Below are 16,934 nucleotides of genomic sequence, written 5' to 3'. Positions count from 1 at the left end.
GGAGGAAGTTAGATGATCAGAAGCATAGAGGCAGAACAGCATAAGGCGTGGAAGTCAGGCAAGTGGCAGCAGACTCCTTGGGCCGGGATGTGGGCTGTGTGAGGGATAGTACTGCCAGAGGGATCAAGATACTGGTCGTCTTGGATGCTAAATGAAGAGGCTTGGGGTTTATCCTATAAGTATACAAAACCTTTTAAGAAATTGAGCGGGGATAGTGAAAGATATGGGCTGTCTTTTAGGAAGATTACCTTAGCAGTAATATGTAGGATAAATTCGAGGAGATAGAAGCTAAATGGCAGTGGCCAGTCAGGAGGTGACTGAGATGTTCTATGCCAGCATGGACTGAGGCTTGAGCAGAGGCAGTGATGATGGCAATTGAAAAAAGTGAAGAGTTCTCAGTGACTGAGACGAGTGAATACCCTGTAAGAGGTAAAGAGTTCAGAGGGAAGGGTAAATGATGGGATATGTGGAAAGGGGTGACAGTTTTGACTATATAGAGTTTGAAGTTCTGGCGTGTCTTTGGGACAAGTGGAAATGTTTTGTTAGAGCTCAGAAGTGAAGGCTGAAATATTCATGTGAGAGTCAGTTACAGAAAGTTGAAATGTGAAAAGTGAAGCCGTGGGGGCGGTTGAGATCCCCAAGGGAGAGGTGGCTGAAGATAGAAACTAAAGAAACAAATGCGTTCATTTAAACTTTTTCTCTGTGCTGACCCAGTGACATACTAACCAAAAAGTTGCTTTTTTGTGGAATAAATCCCATTTGATTACTTATTGTTATTACATGTCCCTACAAATAGAGTGAAAGGGAAATAATTCTTGGTTTTTGAATTCTTAATGATTTGGCAACCAAAAAATTGAGCACCTACTATGATGAACAACACAGTGAACAAATGGCTGCTTATTGCATTACAAAGTAATTCCTAGTGGTAGTAGCTAGCAGTGCTTGTATAGTGTCAGACTCTGTTCTGAGTACTTACGTTCACATATATTCACTCACCTATATTGTGTTCACGGCAAAGACAGCCAGTGCTTCATCATAATAGTGAAGAGTTTATTTCAAAAGCATTCTTAAAAACATGCAAAAACAACATTTTTAGGGGATACTTTTTAGTATGAATGTGAAAAACATGGTATATTTGACCATGTACTTCCTTAAAACAATCGAAATACATTTTTGTCTCCTCTTCTGTGGTTTAAAATGCCTTCAACAGGTTGAAAGAATTTAGATAATTTGTTTTACACAGAGATAAGGGTCTGACATTTAACACAACCCCAGGTGCATGTGGTTTCTTAAAAAATGTCAAAAAGGTCACATGATCGTAGTGTACAAAGTCAGAAAAACAAGGTCTTTTTGAGTGTCTTAACTGAAATGGAGCATAAATAAAAATTCCCAATATAAAAGGCAAGAAATTATTTCATTAAAATAAAACCTCGTTTCTTGTCCACTTTTTAATGATGAAATTAATATCACCTTATTACATAATTTGCTAAACTTTTTGTTGTAAAGTTATCCAACCTGAAGGCTATATTTATTACTGCCATGCTGACTTTGCAAAGTGAGGCGGAGCACTGGGAATAATTCAGAACTTTAATAACTATGTTTTTAAAAACATTTCAAATATTCTGGATTTATTTTGAATACCATTGGGATGGATTTCATCATAATAGAAATCATTATTTTCTTATGAAGCTAATTCGTCCACTTTCAATAATTGCCTTCATCAGAACCACCCAAACTGGAAGTTGTACATTGATGTAGTATGTCTCCTTTTGGAAAAGAAAGCATTCATATATAGAGTAGTTTCACGCTTAACATTTCATCATTAATGTAAGGGATGAATATCATGAAGACTTTTCTTAGTTCTTGAGGTTATACTCATTTTGAATATTGGTGGTTAGGAAGATTAAACTAATCAGACTTAGCTATTGATCTTTTTTACTTAGTGTTGCTTATTTATCATAAATAACCACATTTGTTTTTTGATTGAAGGAATGTAGTTAAAAACCATATTATGACAAAGGAATTACTTAATTTTTCCTCTATAAGCTTATGTTGTTTCATACTATAAGTTATTATATCTGTTCTTTAACATTATTACTGTTTAAAAAATTGTTTTATAAACAGGAAATGAATAACCTCCATGTCCCAACAGAGAAGATAAGTATTCTGAAGATTTATAAGTTTTATAAACAAGGAAATGGTGACACAGCTGACTTAATGGGGCCACAAATTCAATGTTAAGAGGACAAAAGACAAAAACGTCCCCGCTCCTCATCCTATACCCCGGCTGTGTCTTTTACCACAACTAAAGGGCTGGAGCCACATCCTGTGCAACCCAATGGGAGTTGGATTTATTGAATTATTTCCTTGCGGGTAGATGTTTGTATAGTTTAGTATACCCTCCAGGAAAGTGTAATTATACTGAATGTGCTCATGAAGATTTGATAGTCTATAATTAAAATATATAATTTACTTTTTTGCACAATAATTAGAACTATAATAATGGAAATAAAGAAGGTACCTATAATTGTACCATCCTATCAAATAACCTTTCCTCTGCTAATTCCTTCTAGTCCTCACCAAGAACCACATTTGAAATATCTGAAATTTTGGTTTACATTTTCTGGGGAGTTTATTAGAGTTGGGCTCTGTTCATTTGGAGATTTACTTTTGAAGCCCAGGTCAGCTCCTGGCTACTCCCAGAGAATATTCCAAGAGAATGTATTTACCAAGTACAGAAGAAGTGCCATGTGAGGTTGGCCATCTCATTGGCCATTTGAAGGTTCCTCTGATACACAACAATCCTAGATGTCATTGATATTTAAACAGGATATTTAGACCCAATATAATGTCGAACCTAAACTGTGGGAGGTATGCTTCAGGAATTTTTGGACTAGGTCTAAACTAGACTTGTTCACAATTAAATTATGTTCTAGTTAGGAAGAAAATGGCACGAAAGGAGTAGAGTGCCACTTGAACACAAGCATTTATCTTACTGAAATTTACTCCCTGTTGGTTACTGATTATTCCTTGTTGATTAGTATCAGGTGTGTTTTCTATTTAAATAAACAATTGAATCTTGTTGATTGCCTATAAAGCTTTAGATGCAGACTTCATTTTACTGAGAAGGTAGATTCCTGAAAGAGTCACTCATTTATTCGCAGAAAGTCCACTGCTACAATAGTCTGACTTAGGAGTCCTGGACAATTTTTAAAAGCTTGGTTTTATAATGTGAGTGGGTTAGTATTTCATAGGTTAATTATATAACCTTGACTCCCTTTCCTAATGAATAGGTAACTGGGTCAGACAGTGGAGTACAGATAATTTAATGCTTTCAATAGATATGATATAAGTAGGCTCAAATAAAGTGTAGCCTTCCACAAGATATTAAGTAATCTAGAAAGTAATTTAGTTTAAAAATACTGTCCCTAATTTCCTATTCCAGGAAATTGAAAACAGTAGGAAATGTAATGTAGTTTATAGTATGGTAGGTAAATCAAACTTGCACCTTTCCCCTGGAAGTGGAGGCAACCTGGTTTGGGGGTATTTGAACCCTTCCTAGCCTAGCTTTCAAGCCAAAGCCACACTTGATAGTTAGCAAAACTTTCCCTAATCTGATATTTAATTTGCCGTTTATGAATTCATAGATGGGGAAGGATAAGTCGTTTTGGGGTAGGGTGATTTCTGTCCGTTAGACTAGTGCTTAAGCAGCAGATAAGGGGAGGTTCTGTTGCCTTCAGCAGCGTCAGGAATGGGAATTAATCTGTAAGGTGAGTATACCTTGTGTCTTTTTGTATGGAAAATGTAAGTCAGTTTATGCATTGAGTCACTTTAAACACTGCTGCATGTTGCTGGGAAACGATATATCGTGACTTTTCTCATACCTCTTTATCTTAAAATGATGACGTACATTTATTTTATGTATTTCCATAGCACACTATCTTGAATTCCTAAACACTCCATATTTTCTCAGCAAGATCAAGATGCTTTAAAATATAGTTTGTAGGGACCAGCCCGGTGGCGCAGCAGTTGAGTTCGCACATCCCGCTTCGGCAGCCCGGGATTCGCCGGTTCAGATCCCGGGTACAGACATGGCACTGCTTGGCAAGCCATACTGTGGTAGGCGTCCCACGTATAAAGTAGAGGAAGATGGGCATGGATGTTAGCTCAGGGCCAGTCTTCCTCAGCAAAAACAGGAGGATTGGCAGCAGATGTTAGCTCAGGGCTAATCTTCCTCAAAAAAAAAAGTTATTGTTTGTCACTTGTTCTCGGTGGATCTTCAATGGTCAATATTAACCTAGTTTGTGTTTCAATATCAGGCTGCACTTGTTTCAAAGGGCCATTGAATAAGGAGAAAACAAAATGACACCCCAAATTGATTTTTTGATCCTAACAATCTCTCTTTCTATAAGGCATAATAATTAAAGCTTATCAGTCTTTTTTTCCTTTCTTTTTTACAGGAACACCAGTGTATTCAGTAGCATGGGGCCCTGATTCGGAAAAGGTTCTTTACACAGCAGGCAAGCAGCTGATCATTAAACCTCTTCAACCAAATGCTAAAGTTTTACAGGTACTTCTCAGTCATTTGTAAATTGTTATTGGGCTCTGTGGGACTGCTAAGTGAGAGGTCACTTTCTTAGGAGTCCCTTTCTTCTGGGTGGTCTTTTTACAATCTGAGGCTTTTACGTGTATGGTTTTATTAGCCTTTTTTATTAGAAGAGGGAATATTTGGTTGTTTCCAACCAGGTTCACTTCCTCCTCATTCCAACTCCTGTTCCACTAGTGCGCTATATACGCCAGTATATCATGAATGTGTTTGGAGTAACTAAACTGTCACATGGTTTTGCACGATAGGCATCTTTACATTTAGCAGAGTCAGCCTCGCATGTATAGATTTGAGACAGAGGACTAAATCATAAAACTAAGAGCTTGTTTAGACTGTGTTTACATCATTGCTAGCCTCTTTCTCTCCCTGCTCCTCCTCATCTGTTAAATACACTTGAGCTTTCTGTAAGACCCCAGCATTTTTTTAATATTTTGAAAATGGAGGGAGAGTCAATGTAATGTTTTGAACAAATTAGGTGTATATAATTTTACCAATTTGTATAGAAGCAGAACAATGGTGGCAGTTAAGACAAGTCAGGGTAGGGTAAATTAATGGAAAACCTTTAAGCCTATGTCCAGGATTTTGGTGTTTGATTCCAGTGTTAAAAGGCAGAGCCACTTTCCTCACGTTTTGGTAATGACACGTATAGTGTGGGCAATAGGAACACAGGCTTTGGAGTTAGGCACCGGGCGTGGTTCGAGTGTTCACTTATTTACCCATGTGCGACGTTAGGCCAGTTATAAAACGCCCTAAATTGCAAAGTGCATAGGACAGTGCATACAATAAGCACTCAATATAGAGTAGTTGTTGTTATGATGTTATTATGTCATCTGTACCTTTACTTAGCCCCTAATAAGAGCCAACGAGGCCAGAAAAGTGATACAGAGTGACTAGGTTCTGCGTAAAGGATTTGGGCTGGAGATTGACCAGCTACAGCAGTTATAAAAGTGTTTTAAGAAGAAGCATCAGGTTTAACAGTTGAGTAGATAGAGGTTTGGAGGAATAAAGAGATAAAAATGACTTTCAGGTTCCATATTAATAACTTTTATGTAGATTATGCTATATATATTTCATATAGTCAATAGGAATTTACATTTTTACTGCGTGCAGAACACTCTGCTAAGATCTGTGGGACAAACAAGAAATGGAAGATACGAGTCCTTGCTCTTAGGCAGCTAAGGTAAAGAATTAGGACAAAGGGAAGAAGCTGGGAAAGAGGACTAGTTCTGACTGCCTTTAGTCAGGTCCTTCCATCCCACTTATACTCTGAAAATCTGCTTTGAAATTATACAGCAAAAACAGGCAAGGTGAATCTTTTAGTTTATAGTTATGTGATTTGTTTAGATACCTGTAATTAGGCTTACATAAATGAAACTCAGGGAGATGCTTATACCCCCACTGAGAAATTAAATTATAGTTTAGTGGTTCAGTAGAACCCTTGGGCCAGGAGGTAGTGGAGGGAAGGAAAAATATCCATTGCCAAAATTCAGCAAGAGTGAGGAGGAGTTTATAATTGGTAACTTAGTACAAATTTTCTATTCCTTTTGGAAAACTAAAGCTGCAGCAATTCTCCTTGGGTATAAACACGTACAAAAAGGAAGGCTTAATTAATTCCTGCTTGTAGAATACAGTCCGGAAGTGTGCACTTCATTTCCCTTAGAGCTCTAGGGGCTCTTCCAGGGATCCAGAACTTGGCTTTATAGCGAGGGGGCCTGTGTTTGTTTATCCATTCAGTGAGGATGGAGTGCATACTTACTATAGCCCAGGCTCTGTGCTAGGTGTGAGATGTTCAAAGTGAACATGAAGGCAGAACATAGTTCCTGCCTTCAAGGAGTTGCTTGTTCAAAGGATTTCACAAAATGCTTGATACATTGGGAAATAACTGAAAACTGTCTACGCATTATATGTAATATGTAAATATGTGTAATATATAAATTGATATCCTAAATTATACTGTAAGGAAAATTTAAATCATGTTTTGTTCCTAACTTTTGAATATCTAAAAATCTATTTTTGTAGCTTTAAAATGAAAGTCTTGAGAATCTCTGTGTACATGTATCCATATATATCTGTATTTATATCTATATATTGTTATGTTTGTCCTTGCAGTTTATTTCAGGACATTGGATTAATTTGACGTTAAACCGTGAGAATTATTGCTTTTTACGTATATTATCAAAACATTTGTTTTTGAGAGTGTATATTTTTATATAACTTGAATAAAGCAAGCTATGAATTATTGCTTATTCTTAGAGCTTATTTGACTCTAATTTACTATTTTATTCTACATACATTTAGAACAGTAGGTTGGGAAGGGTCTATAGAGAGAGCCCTTAAAATCTGTCAGTCTTTGATATGAAGTTAATTGGCCCAGACATTAAAGTGTATTTTATAGTCTTCAAGAAAAATTAATTCTTTTTCATTTATATTATTCTGCCTAAACATGGTGAAAGATAGCTTTTAATTACATGTGTGGTAATAGTTAAATGGGCACATGAATTATATTTAAGAGGAAGGAGACATCCATGCTTACTTTCTAGGTTGCCAATTTCTGGGTGACTCATATGTACACATATATGTATGCATTCTATATATGTGTAGAATATATGCATAGCTGTGGAAGACATCCTTTTGTTATATGGTAAATGCAACAGAAGGTTTTCAGAGTAGTTCGGTGACTACTCCAGAGACATGAAGGTAAAGAGAATGGAGTACTAAAGAAGATGTTCGTTTAGTAGAAGTTTTAAAAAAAGAAAAGAATTAGGAAACAAGAATGAACGCAGTATCAGTAATGGGACCACGGGTGTACAAAGGAGAGCAAGATTGGGATTCAACTAAGTTTTGGAATACGTAACACATTCATTCCAGTGTTATCCCACAAATGTCAGGCTTGACATAGTCCAACAGCAAGTCAGTTTCCATCTGGAGTCCAGGCGACCAAGGAAATTTATAAGGATGTAAGCTATGTAGTCGATGTCATAGTATTTAGTGCTTTCATTAGTTTAAAGTAGAAATGAAACAAGCAAATGAAGTTATGCATAATGGCTGTGAGAGGATAGGAATCTCCAAGGAGGGGACAAGAGAATCATTAGAAAGAGGCAAAATGTCTGCTCTTATAAAAAATGTTTTTCAGTGCTCTTTATGTTATAATTAATGTCTTATTTTTTTCTCATAGTGGAAAGCTCATGATGGCATTATTTTAAAAGTAGATTGGAACTCAGTTAATGATCTAATTTTATCTGCTGGTGAAGACTGTAAATATAAGGTATGTAATGTTTGAATTTGTCACTTGGTTGAAAGAATCAAATTTAGGTGTAAAGTACTAGCATGTAAGAATATTCTTTTACTCCTTCACTTTAGCCATGACTTTTAACTCTAATAATTTAGCAAATTGTTATTTGATAATTTTAAGTGGTATTTTAAAGTGTTGATGTTCTCATTGGCCTATCTTGTAGACCTATAGAACTTGATTTAGTGAGTAGCAACATAAATACAACTCCTAGTTTTAGTGACTATTTAAATCAACTCAATTTAAATTTTTAAAAATCAACCTTACTGGTTTATTAAACGTTGATCAGCTTCAGACTAAAATAATTTGTGAGGAAGAAGAAGATTTAATGTAACTATAGTTGGAGGAAATTTAATTGAAATAAATACTTTTAGGGAAAGTTGATAGAGCACTTATTGGGCAAAAGAATTTAGGCAAAAAGCTAGACATCTCAAAACTTTATTATTAAATTTAAAAGGGCTTAAAATGGGTAGGTTTTATGATTAGTCAAAGATTTAGTAAAATCTGGAAATTATCACAATGTTATAAAATATTTTTTGAGATATTTAGATTTCAAGCAATATAGCTTTTTTCCTGCTTGTGTGATAATAAAGACATTTAATTGCTAATGTTATAAAGTGATGATTTCCAGACCTTTACTTGATAACTTATTAGAAGACAGGCTTGTTTGTAATAATGTGGTGACTGTTATAAAGGTGTTTTAAAATCTGTTTTTGCAGGTGTGGGACAGTGACGGTCGCCCTCTGTACATCTCACAGCCTCATGAGCACCCCATTACCTCAGTTGCCTGGGCCCCAGATGGAGAATTATTTGCTGTTGGATCATTTCATACTTTACGCTTGTGTGATAAAACTGGGGTAAGTTACACTGGTGAGCAGTCACAGATGTGCTGTCCTAAATGGGGGCATGCACAACACACCTGTATCTCAATCTTTAAAAGCATTTTCAGTGAATACACTTGATTGCGTCTTTCTGATTTGTCTTCTGGTGTACTGGTATACTGGTTCAGTCAATTCCAGATTTATGGGGCCATACAAACTCTTTAAGTTCAATTTGAAGAAGAGGTTTGTTCTCTACTATTTGTCTTCCTGGAAATACTTATTTTAAGCATGATTGTGAAAGATGGTGAAGTAGTTAAAGTATTAAAATTTATGCCCAATCAATATGGAGAGTTCAGTTTTAAACTTTTTTAAATTGTCAATATGTTTCATACAAAAATTTTGGTTGCATATTTTTGGTAAGGAATTGGTAGTAAATTTTAAAAATAGTCATTTAAAAACCAGAGTCCTTTGGTTTTTGTCAAGAATTCATGTTTGAATATGTGTGAGACTTTTTCCTCCCAAGAGAATAAGCGCTCCTTCATACAGATTCTGTTTACACCTTCTGCAGACAGCCCAGCTCAGTGCATTTACGCCCTGTGCTTGAAGAACGAGTGCCTTCCTCGAAGTGCTTCAGAAGCAGCAGCGTTATATGAGTGGGCTGTTCCATACCATTCCCAGCTGGGAGGAAATCACATCATTGTTCTGTGACTTGTATTCCTCAAAAAATAAGGCAGTTAACTTAGCATTTTTAGAGCTTTATAAGTGATCTGTTAAGTGTTCTGGTTAGTTGTTTTCTGTCACATAAAATATAAAGTCCTCTGCTTGACTTAGAAGCTCTCTGAAACCTGGTGCCATAAAATCCATTCAGTCCCCTCCCCAGCTCCCTGGTTTGTACCTGTGCTCGGTGAGGCTCATGAGTCATCTCTGCCCTTCACCAACGTCCTCGCTCATCTTCTCCTTCTATGGAATGCTCTCACCTCTGTCTTAAACTCACTGAGTTCTGCTTATTCTTTAAGGCCATCCAGTGTTTGACTTCCTTGCATGATACCCTCCATAGACAATCTAAAATTTCTTTACCTATTGTTCCAATTTCCTCTCATCTAGGTCTCTTTTTTTAGTTATAGTGTCAGGATGTTAGATCAGATCATCCTATTTTCATTTAGTTTTCTATCAGTGATTCTAACTCTATAGAATCTGTACTCTCATTTTCACAATGTATTCTGCTCTGACATTGTCCATTTTAGTTTTATATATATTATTTTTGACTCTCTAGATAGTTTATAAGATCCCGTAGCTTAATGATTCTCTATTATCTATACAACACAGTAGATACTGAATAATTCGCTAAGTCAATTTAAGCATAATAATTTTAATTTTCCATTTTGATGAAAATATTTCAAAATTTGAAAAACTTGGGGAATTGAATTGATCTGAATAACTGAATTAAAAAGTTACTGAATTAAAGATTTAAACACCAAACCTATTTTTAGAATGTTAACTATTCTGGAAAGTAAACTTTCTAAAAGGATTTTGCTTTTACCTTCAACTGAATATATTATAATAATTTTTTAAGGACTTGAGATTAAAATTTTAAATATATTTTCTTTTATTCAATAGTCATTAAGTATATACTACTCATCAGAGGATATTTTAGAAACGGTAGATGGACAGATTTTCACCCAAGTTGTTGACAGTCTAGTGGAGAATCAGACTCTGAGCCTTAGAGCACAGTGTGACAAGTGCTGTACAGGAAGTGTTTTGTGCGAGCACTGTGAAGGTGTGGCAACGCTGCACTCTGCCTGTGGGACACTGATTGGAGAGCTGAGGCTGTAGAATTAGTAGTTCTCCAAGGAGACAAGTTGGGGGAAGAGAGTTGTAGGCAAAAGGAACCTCCTGTGCATCAAAGTATGGTGCTTTTTGTGCAGTGTTAATAAGATTTTGCATGAGATAATACCAAGAGATAATACAGAAAAGATATTCTCAGACAAGATCTGTGTTTGCCCTGTATGAGAGTGTAGGTTTTAATTTTTCTTTTTTTTTTGAGGAAGATTAGCCCTGAGCTAACATTTGTTGTCAATCCTCCTCCTTTTGCTGAGGAAGACTGGCCCTGAGATAACATCCGTGCCCATCTTCCTCTACTTTATGTGTGGGATGCCTGCCACAGCATGGCTTGACAAGTGGGTGCCATGTCTGCACCCAGGATCTGAACCAGCAAACCCTGGGCTGCTAAAGAGGAACATGCAAACTTAACTGCTGCGTCACTGGGCCGGCCCCAGGTTTTAATATTTTAAGAATATTAAATAAGGGGGTTGAGGTGAGGGGGGTTGAGCTCTTGGTCCCCCTCTCCACCAGCAACCAGAAAAGCTCTACATTAATCAGGTTTACTATTTGAGCTTCCAATGTAAGATGTCTTTTCTTTTCTTTTCTTTTCTTTTTCTGGTGAGGAAGATTGGCCCTGAGCTAATGTCTGTTGCCCATCTTCCTCTTTTTGCTTGAGGAAAACAGTTGCTGAGCTAACATCCGTGTCAATCCTACACTATTTTTTATGTGGGATGCTGTCACAGCATGGCCTGATGAGCAGTGTGTAGGTCTGTAGCCAGGATCTGAACCTGTGAACCTTGAGCTGCTGAAGTGGAGCGTGCAAACTTAACCACTATGCCACTGGGTGGGCCTCAAGATTTCTTTTTAACAGCTAAAACAATGAAGATGGAAAACCAGTATGTTAGTCAGCAGAGAGCCATGGGTGGTGGGTAGTAACATGGTAATATTCAAATATTGGAAATATTGCTTTGATATTAAAGGAACAGTGATGCAGGAGAGGGAACAGAACATGCAAAGGCAAGGAATTAAAGTCTGTTAGGAAAATTAAAAGTTCAGTATGGCTGTAGTAGTTTGGATTTTATTCTTAGGATAGTGGTGAGCCACTGATCCGTTTTCAGTAGTGACCTTATTGGATCTGACATTTTTAGGGGAGTGACCCTGAACTCAGCAGGGAGGATGGATGAGAGAGGGCTAGACTGGAGGCAGGCTGGCTAATGAGAGGCTGTTGCAGTAGGACAAGAAAATGATATTGGCCTGAATAATAGGGAATAGCAGTGGGAATGGAAAGAAGTGGACAGGTTCAGGAGATAAATTCTTGCACTAAAAAGTGGGAAGAGTCAAGAATAATTACCTGGATTTCAATTTAGTACCTTACTATCTGGGTGCCAGCCTGAGGATAACATCCTCTTATAATGTGGTGTAATTTGCACTGGTTTTGTGTGATATAATTTATTAGATCCTTGTGCAATCATGACAAAAATAAATCAAGTTACCTACGTTTTAGCATTCGTAGGTGTCCCTGGGTCTTGCTAAATGCATTTCTTGGCCTGCATTTGCAATGTGATGAATTAAAATCTCAGGAGAATGGCGCATGGGGAGTTGTATTTTTAAGTTCCCTGTTATCTTTATGAGGTGGTTTGTCATGCCACGCTTGAAGGACACTTAAATAAAACGTGTGAGGTGTTTGCTATTCCTGCTGAACTCTGAAAGTGGTAATGCTTGCCCTACTGTAGAAAAAATACTTTAATTTTAGAAATGAAATAGTAAATGATAATGAAAGTGGTTCCAAAAGGGTAGTCTAATTGAAAATATTAAGTTTTTAAAAAAATCTCATGTAATTTATTCTTCTGATTCTTTCTTAGCATCTACTTCATTTAAAATTATTTCGAGGATATAGGGACCGGCCCTGTGGCTGAGTGGTTAAGTTCACGTGCTCTGCATCAGCAGCCCAGGGTTTCCCTGGTTCGGATCCTGGGTGCGGACATGGCACCACTCGTCAGGCCACGGTGAGGTGGCATCCCACATGCCACAACTAGAAGGACCCCCAACTGAAATATACAACTATGTACTGGGGGGAGTTGGGCAGAAAAGGAGGAAAAAAAAAAAGATTGGCAACAGTTAGCTCAGGTGCCAATCTTTAAAAAAAATTAAAAAAAATATTTTGAGGATATAATTCTTTTTGTCTCTCATAATCTGTAACTAAAAGTTGTATAATTAATAGTAGTAATCATTTATCCAGGGCCATATTTTGTGGCAGAATTTCAGTATTGTTATAAGAATCTAGTCCTCAGGAATGATCTATGTCCTATCGTTTTGCTACAGGAAGAATGTTTATAGTATCTGAATAATGTGTGCGATGATATTGTCTCTTAATTTCCTAAATTGATTGTTTCAGAATAACTAGTTATAAATACTATTGGAGTATTTACAGTCATTGAATTATCAATCGATTTTTTTGTTTCATTTCTGCCTTGTATATTTTCACAGAAAAAATCAGAAACTCTTTCATCTGATTGTTTCTTTTTGCATGATTTTTATTAACTGTATCATATTTCCCTTTATGTGATTATCATTTAGATTTTGTGAGTTATTTGAATCCACTAGGTTCTTTTTATTCCTAGATATATATATATATATGTAGAGAGAGATTTGTTCAAACCTTTCTGGAGGATAATTTGACATTATGTATCAAAAACCCAAGAAATAAATTTACATATAGCTTCACCCAGCAATTCCAGTTCTAGGAATTTATCCTACAGAAATAATAGGAAAAAGAATTCTCAGTGAAGTGTTATTTATAATTTAACAAATGAAAAGCAATCTAAATCTCCAATAACAGGACATTATTTAACTTAATTAGGGAATATGACTCTTATAATGAATTATCATGTAGTGATTAAAAATGATAATCTACTTTCATAATGCCATAAAAAGATTTTTAAGATATGTAGTCAGAAGAAAAAAATATTTACAAATTTTATGCATAGGATGGTCCTATTTGTATAAAAATGTGTGTGTCTATATATATGAATGGAAAAATAGTCTGACAATATAACACATTTTAACAATGGTTGTCTCTGGGGTTTGAAGTGTTAGGTGATTTTTTTTTCTTTTTTGCATAGCTACATTTTCTAAAATTTTCAAATCAAAGAACATGCTTTGTATAATTTTTGAAGAGAAAAAACTAGATTTATTCTTACAAAGGGCTCCTGGACCCAATTTCTGTGTGTGTGTGTGTGTGTGTGTGTGTGTGTGTGTGTGTAGCCTTCCCCGGGCTCCTGGACCCAATTCCTGTGTGTGTGTGTGTGTGTGTGTGTGTGTGTAGCCTTCCCCGGGCTCCTGGACCCAATTCCTGTGTGTGTGTGTGTGTGTGTGTGTAGCCTTCCCCGGGCTCCTGGACCCAATTCCTGCGTGTGTGTGTGTGTGTGTGTGTGTAGCCTTCCCCGGGCTCCTGGACCCAATTTCTGTGTGTGTGTGTGTGTGTGTGTGTGTGGTGTAGCCTTCCCCGGGCTCCTGGACCCAATTCCTGTGTGTGTGTGTGTGTGTGTGTGTGTGTGTAGCCTTCCCCGGGCTCCTGGACCCAATTCCTGTGTGTGTGTGTGTGTGTGTGTGTGTGTGTGTGTGTAGCCTTCCCCGGGCTCCTGGACCCAATTCCTGTGTGTGTGTGTGTGTGTGTGTGTGTGTGTAGCCTTCCCCGGGCTCCTGGACCCAATTCCTGTGTGTGTGTGTGTGTGTGTGTGTGTGTGTGTAGCCTTCCCCGGGCTCCTGGACCCAATTCCTGTGTGTGTGTGTGTGTGTGTGTGTGTAGCCTTCCCCGGGCTCCTGGACCCAATTCCTGTGTGTGTGTGTGTGTGTGTGTAGCCTTCCCCGGGCTCCTGGACCCAATTTCTGTGTGTGTGTGTGTGTGTGTGTGTGTGGTGTAGCCTTCCCCGGGCTCCTGGACCCAATTCCTGTGTGTGTGTGTGTGTGTGTGTGTGTGTGTGTAGCCTTCCCCGGGCTCCTGGACCCAATTCCTGTGTGTGTGTGTGTGTGTGTGTGTGTGTGTGTGTAGCCTTCCCCGGGCTCCTGGACCCAATTCCTGTGTGTGTGTGTGTGTGTGTGTGTGTAGCCTTCCCCGGGCTCCTGGACCCAATTCCTGTGTGTGTGTGTGTGTGTGTGTGTGTGTGTGTGTGTGTGTAGCCTTCCCCACACCAACACGCAGTTCTTGGATGCTAGCAGGATGTCCTATAATTCAGCTCACTTCTGACCCTGTCTACCTGGAGATAGAATCAGATGCTACAGGTAAAGGGCTCAGCCGAACAAGACTGCCCTCCACTTTAGACACAAGTTGCAAGTGCAGGTTGTTACCTATGCATCTGACCGACTAGCTACAAACTGGAGGTTCACTGACCCCTCCAACTCAGGATGCCAGTCGCGAGTCTAGGTTGTTAGCTGTACTGCTGACCCACTGGCTGTCAAATCAGAGGTTCCCATGACTGACTCCTCACGGTCAATTAATTTTCTAGAATGGCTCACAGAACTCAAGAAAACCCCTTTACTCACTAGATTACTGGTTTACTACAAAGGATATTAAAGGATACAAATCAATATCCAGATGAAGAGATACATAGGGCAAGATCCCAAACAAAGGAGCTTCTGTCGTCATGGAGCTTGGGGAATGGTGGCACGTGGAAGTGTTCTGACTCCCCAGTGTCAAAGCTCTCCGAAAAAGGCTGACAGGCTGCCCTCTTGGGTTTTTATGGAGGCTTCATTACGTAGTCATGATTGATTCAATCGCTCACCGTTGGCAAGTGATTCAACCTCAAGCGCCCATCCCCGTCCTGGAAATCAGGGGGCGGGGCTGAAAGTTCAACCCTCCAACCACAGGTTGGCTCCACTGGCACCCAGCCCCATCCTCAGGTGCTTTCCAAAAGTCACCTCATTCACGTAACAAAGGACACTTTTATCACTCTCAATGCTTAGGAAACTCCAAGGGTTTTAGGAGCTGTGAGCCTAGAACTGTGGACAAAGACCAAATATATATGAAAAATATATTTTGGCCATCTGAATGACCAAATATATATTTCTTATAAATCACAATATTGCAAATCTTTAATTTTATTTTGCTTGCAGAATCCATTGGATTCTCTAATTATGTAATTCAGCCTTCTTTCCTTTTTTTAAAATATTGTTTTTTGAAGCTATTTAATTCTTTTAGATTTATATATAAGTTAAAACATGGAAAATTATTTTTAAGGTGATATCGAACATGTACATCTTTATTGGGGAATAATTCTATTCAGTAAGATATAAATGTTATAAGCATTTTGAGTCAAAAACAAATTACTTGTATAAGTACTTTCTGCACATCTTTTAAAAAAATGCCCTGCAGACATTGCCCTTGTGGAGTTTACTTTCTTGTTGCTAAGACAGATATTAAATGATTAGTTACACACTCGGTTATTTAATTACGCTTGTAATAAATTTTACAAGGAGGTACAGGCAGCTCCCAGTAATGAGCACTAACTTTTGGGAGGCTCAAGGCAGGTTAACGTGATGGAAGGTAAGAAGGGCAATGCTTAATTCTGCACCTTTTTTACTAACCAAGTAAGTGGTTTCAATTTAGAGTGGAAAATTTAAGTCAGCTGTGCTGGATGCTTTTCTCACACAATTGTTTTTCTCTTGAAAAAGCCTGCTAAGGCTTCTTTTAAGAAGTACATGTTCTCTTCAGCATGGAAATGTCACTCTTCAGTGTAGCTCCTTGTTTCTTTTTGTTTCTCTCATATCTAACTTAAAGTTTATAATTAATGGTAGTAATCATTTATCCAGGGCCAGACTTTTTGGAAGAATTTCTACGTTAGATATTATAAGAATCTGGTCCTCAGAAGGATCTATATCCTAGCATTTGCTACAAATTTATCAGATGTCTATTTTGAGAGCTCTTCACAAATTTTTAGTTGAGTGCAATGTTTCCTAATCAACATTTTATTTAAAATTCTTATCTAGGCTTCCTTGACAGAAATTGGATAGTAATTTTTATAATATTAGCTTTAAAGAATAATATTGGTGTAAACTTTCAGGTTATCTGTGAAATATTAAGCTGAGAAAAATGTGATTTTTAAACTTTTTCTTTTTTTTGGAGATTGGCACCTGAGCTAACAACTGTTGCCAATCTTTTTTTTTTTTCCTGCTTTTTCTCCCCAAATCACCCCAGTACACAGTAGCATATTTTTTTTTTCAGTTGTGAGTTCTAGTTGTGCTGTGTGGGACACCACCTCAGCATGGCCTGATGAGCCATGCCATGTCCGTGCCCAGGATCTCAACTGGTGAAACCACGTGCTGCCAAAGTGGAGTGCATGAACTTAACCACTCAGTAACAGGGCTGGCCCCTGCAAACATTTTCTTTTAATGTTTTTCA

The 16,934-nt window shown here is 37.7% G+C and overlaps 1 protein-coding gene across 4 annotated transcripts in view; it reads left to right on the top strand.

Annotated features, from left to right (window-relative positions):
- The window catches only part of IFT80 (intraflagellar transport 80), a 141,572-nt gene that overhangs the window by 36,879 nt on the left and 87,759 nt on the right, over positions 1 to 16,934 (top strand). For all 4 annotated transcript variants that reach the window (XM_070509760.1, XM_014862760.3, XM_070509759.1 and 1 more), the window contains exons 6-8: positions 4,461 to 4,570; positions 7,782 to 7,871; positions 8,615 to 8,752. In XM_070509760.1, the coding sequence (XP_070365861.1) occupies positions 4,461 to 4,570; positions 7,782 to 7,871; positions 8,615 to 8,752 (338 nt within the window). The remainder of the gene's footprint in view (positions 1 to 4,460; positions 4,571 to 7,781; positions 7,872 to 8,614; positions 8,753 to 16,934) is intronic.

Source organism: Equus asinus, chromosome 5 (genome assembly GCF_041296235.1).
Source record: "Equus asinus isolate D_3611 breed Donkey chromosome 5, EquAss-T2T_v2, whole genome shotgun sequence".
NCBI classification, from domain to species: Eukaryota; Metazoa; Chordata; class Mammalia; order Perissodactyla; family Equidae; genus Equus; species Equus asinus.
The sequence above is the reverse complement of the archived record's forward strand: the minus strand, read 5'-3'. Positions and strand labels throughout refer to the sequence as shown.